A 2,687-nucleotide genomic window follows, 5' to 3' on the forward strand; every position below is an offset into this window, starting at 1 on the left:
TAGAAAAAATTTTGGCAGATAATTTTGTGTAAAAGTTAAATATTGTTTCATTAAACACAAACCTGTTCATTGTATCACTTGATGAACACAAGATCGATTTTGGTTGTTTCGGTGTAGGAGGGGAGGGATTTTGGGTGTGTGTGTTTTGTTTTCTGTTTGTGTAAGTCTGTTCTTTTTTGCGGTTTGTTAAAAAAATAATAAAAAGACCTTGATCAAAAAAAAGGGGTAAGTTGTGTGGTTTTTATACTGTGTATTGTTATTTTCTTATTTCTTAAATATTTGTTTAAATTAAACAAAATAAAGAAACAATTCAAACAAACAACTTTTTGAGATCAAAATTGTGAAGATCACAAGTTCTATCCTTCCTGCAGCAAACACATCAGTGAAAGCAGATTTCTGCACTTCTTTATCTCCAGGGTTGTAACTAAGTACAAATACTTTGTTTCTGTACTTAAGTAGAATTTTTGGGTATCTGTACTTTACTCGAGTAACTATTTTTCAGCCTACTTTGTACTTCTACTTCTTACGTTTTCACACAATTATCTGTACTTTCTACTCTTTACATTTTTTTAAAAAGGCAAGAAGTAGAAAGTTGTTACTTTTATTTCATTTTTGCTTGTTTTAATTCCAGCTTGTTATTATAAAAAAATAAATACTATCCATATAAACTGTTCCTCCTAGACAGAGTGAATTTAACTGTGGTTGAATGAGAAGTATAAATATATAAAATTCTGATACTGTATTACTTTGTACACAAACAAATCATGTCACACTGCAGCAGGATATAATCATTAAAATAAAAGGACTGTACTTAAAAAGTATTTGTATTTCATGAATTATATTATTGTATTTGGTCGCAGCCCTCAGACAGATATTCATTTTGGTGAAAACTTTTACTTAAGTAAGATTCCTAAAGAATAATTTAACTTTTACCAAAGTAATTTTTTGGTAAGATACTTGTACTTTTACTCAAGTATCACTTTGTGGTACTTTATACAACACTGTTTATCTCTGTTTTTCTATACTGATATCAAAGAGCTACAGTATCTACAAAAGTACAGTACTAACTGTTCACAACCTTTCAACCCACTTCAGAAGAAACAGAATAAAACCAGTTCGTATTATATAAAATAAAAATCTCAGCCTGTCAGCTTGTGCAGCAGGCAGACTTTTCACCTTGTGTCCCCGGACTGAGCGGGTTCACTGTCCGTGGTGCTGAAAGCGACCAGCCGCTGTCCGTGGTGCTGAAACACCCTCCCGGTGCCGTCAGGTGAGAACTGGTCCACGTGCTGTTTTTATCTGATTAAAGACAACATGAAGAGTGACTCGGAAGAGCAGGCAGGTGTGTGTGTGTGTGTGTGTGTGTGTGTGTGTGTGTGTGTGTGTGTGTGTGTGTGTGTGTGTGTGTGTGTGNTGTGTGTGTGTGTGTGTGTGTGTGTGTAACGTTGCAGACAGCAGCGCTGCTCCTGAACGCAGCCCGCCGCTCTCGTCTCGCGATAGAAGCAGCTCCGGAGCTCTGACGGGCAGCCGAGGTTGCAGCAGGCAGAGGGAGACGGCGGAAGGCAGAGCTGGGAGGCGGCATCATGGCGGACAGAGACAGTGGCAGTGACCACGGAGGGCCCGTCGCAGGCCCCGGCTCGCTGCCCCCCGGCGCGATGGGCGCCATGTCCCGGCTGCAGCACGACACCGAGGAGCTGGCGTCCAAGCGCGTCGACATCCAGAACAAGCGCTTCTACCTGGACGTGAAGCAGAACGTGAAAGGCCGCTTCCTGAAAATAGCCGAGGTCGGGGCTGGGGGGAACAAGAGCCGCCTCACTCTCTCCATGTCCGTGGCCGTGGAGTTCCGCGACTACCTCGGGGACTTTATCGAACACTACGCCCAGCTGGGCCCCACCAACCCGGACCTGGTGCAGGACGAGCCCCGGCGGGCGCTGAAGAGCGAGTTCCTGGTGCGGGAGAATCGGAAATATTACATGGATCTGAAGGAGAACCAGAGGGGGCGGTTCCTGAGGATCCGGCAGACCGTTAATCGGGGGCCCGGACTGGGCAGCGCGCAAGGCCAGACCATCGCGCTGCCGGCGCAGGGGCTCATCGAGTTCCGCGACGCGCTGGCCAAACTCATCGACGACTACGGCGTGGACGAGGAGCCGGCGGAGCTGCCGGAGGGCACGTCGCTCACGGTCGACAACAAGCGCTTCTTCTTCGACGTGGGCTCCAACAAGTACGGCGTGTTCATGCGCGTGAGCGAGGTGAAGCCCACCTACCGGAACTCCATCACGGTGCCCTGCAAAGTCTGGTCCAAATTCGGCAACACCTTCTGTAAGTACGCGGAGGAGATGCGGAAGATCCAGGAGCGGAGTAGAGAGAAGCGGGCCCCGGAACTGCTGCCCGAGGGCCCGCACGGAGGAGACGACGGAGACGAGGACTGATCCCGGAGGACGGGGACAACCGAGACAAACTGAACCGTGTGAAAGAAAAGGACATTTTAAAACTGTAATATAGAAGGAGAATCTCCAAGGGAATCACCCCCACCACCCCAACACACACACACACACAGACACACAACCTCCACAGACATGGCAGCACCTCCTGCTGCCTCCTTCCTCATTTCTCTGGATGTCACCCCACTTTCCACCCATGTAACAGTAAGCCGCTGCTATCAAGGATCAACAGTAACATATATATAT

The 2,687-nt window shown here is 46.9% G+C and overlaps 1 protein-coding gene across 1 annotated transcript; it reads left to right on the forward strand.

Moving 5' to 3' along the window:
• Positions 1-1,176: 1,176 nt before the first annotated feature.
• On the forward strand, positions 1,177-2,671 carry LOC106530432 (transcriptional activator protein Pur-alpha). Its single transcript, XM_014026045.1, has one exon. It carries the CDS (start codon positions 1,584-1,586, stop codon positions 2,427-2,429), a length of 846 nt encoding a protein of 281 aa, XP_013881499.1. The 5' UTR covers positions 1,177-1,583; the 3' UTR covers positions 2,430-2,671.
• Positions 2,672-2,687: the final 16 nt, after the last annotated feature.

Source organism: Austrofundulus limnaeus, unplaced genomic scaffold, assembly GCF_001266775.1.
Source record: "Austrofundulus limnaeus strain Quisiro unplaced genomic scaffold, Austrofundulus_limnaeus-1.0 Scaffold521, whole genome shotgun sequence".
Lineage (NCBI taxonomy): Eukaryota > Metazoa > Chordata > Actinopteri > Cyprinodontiformes > Rivulidae > Austrofundulus > Austrofundulus limnaeus.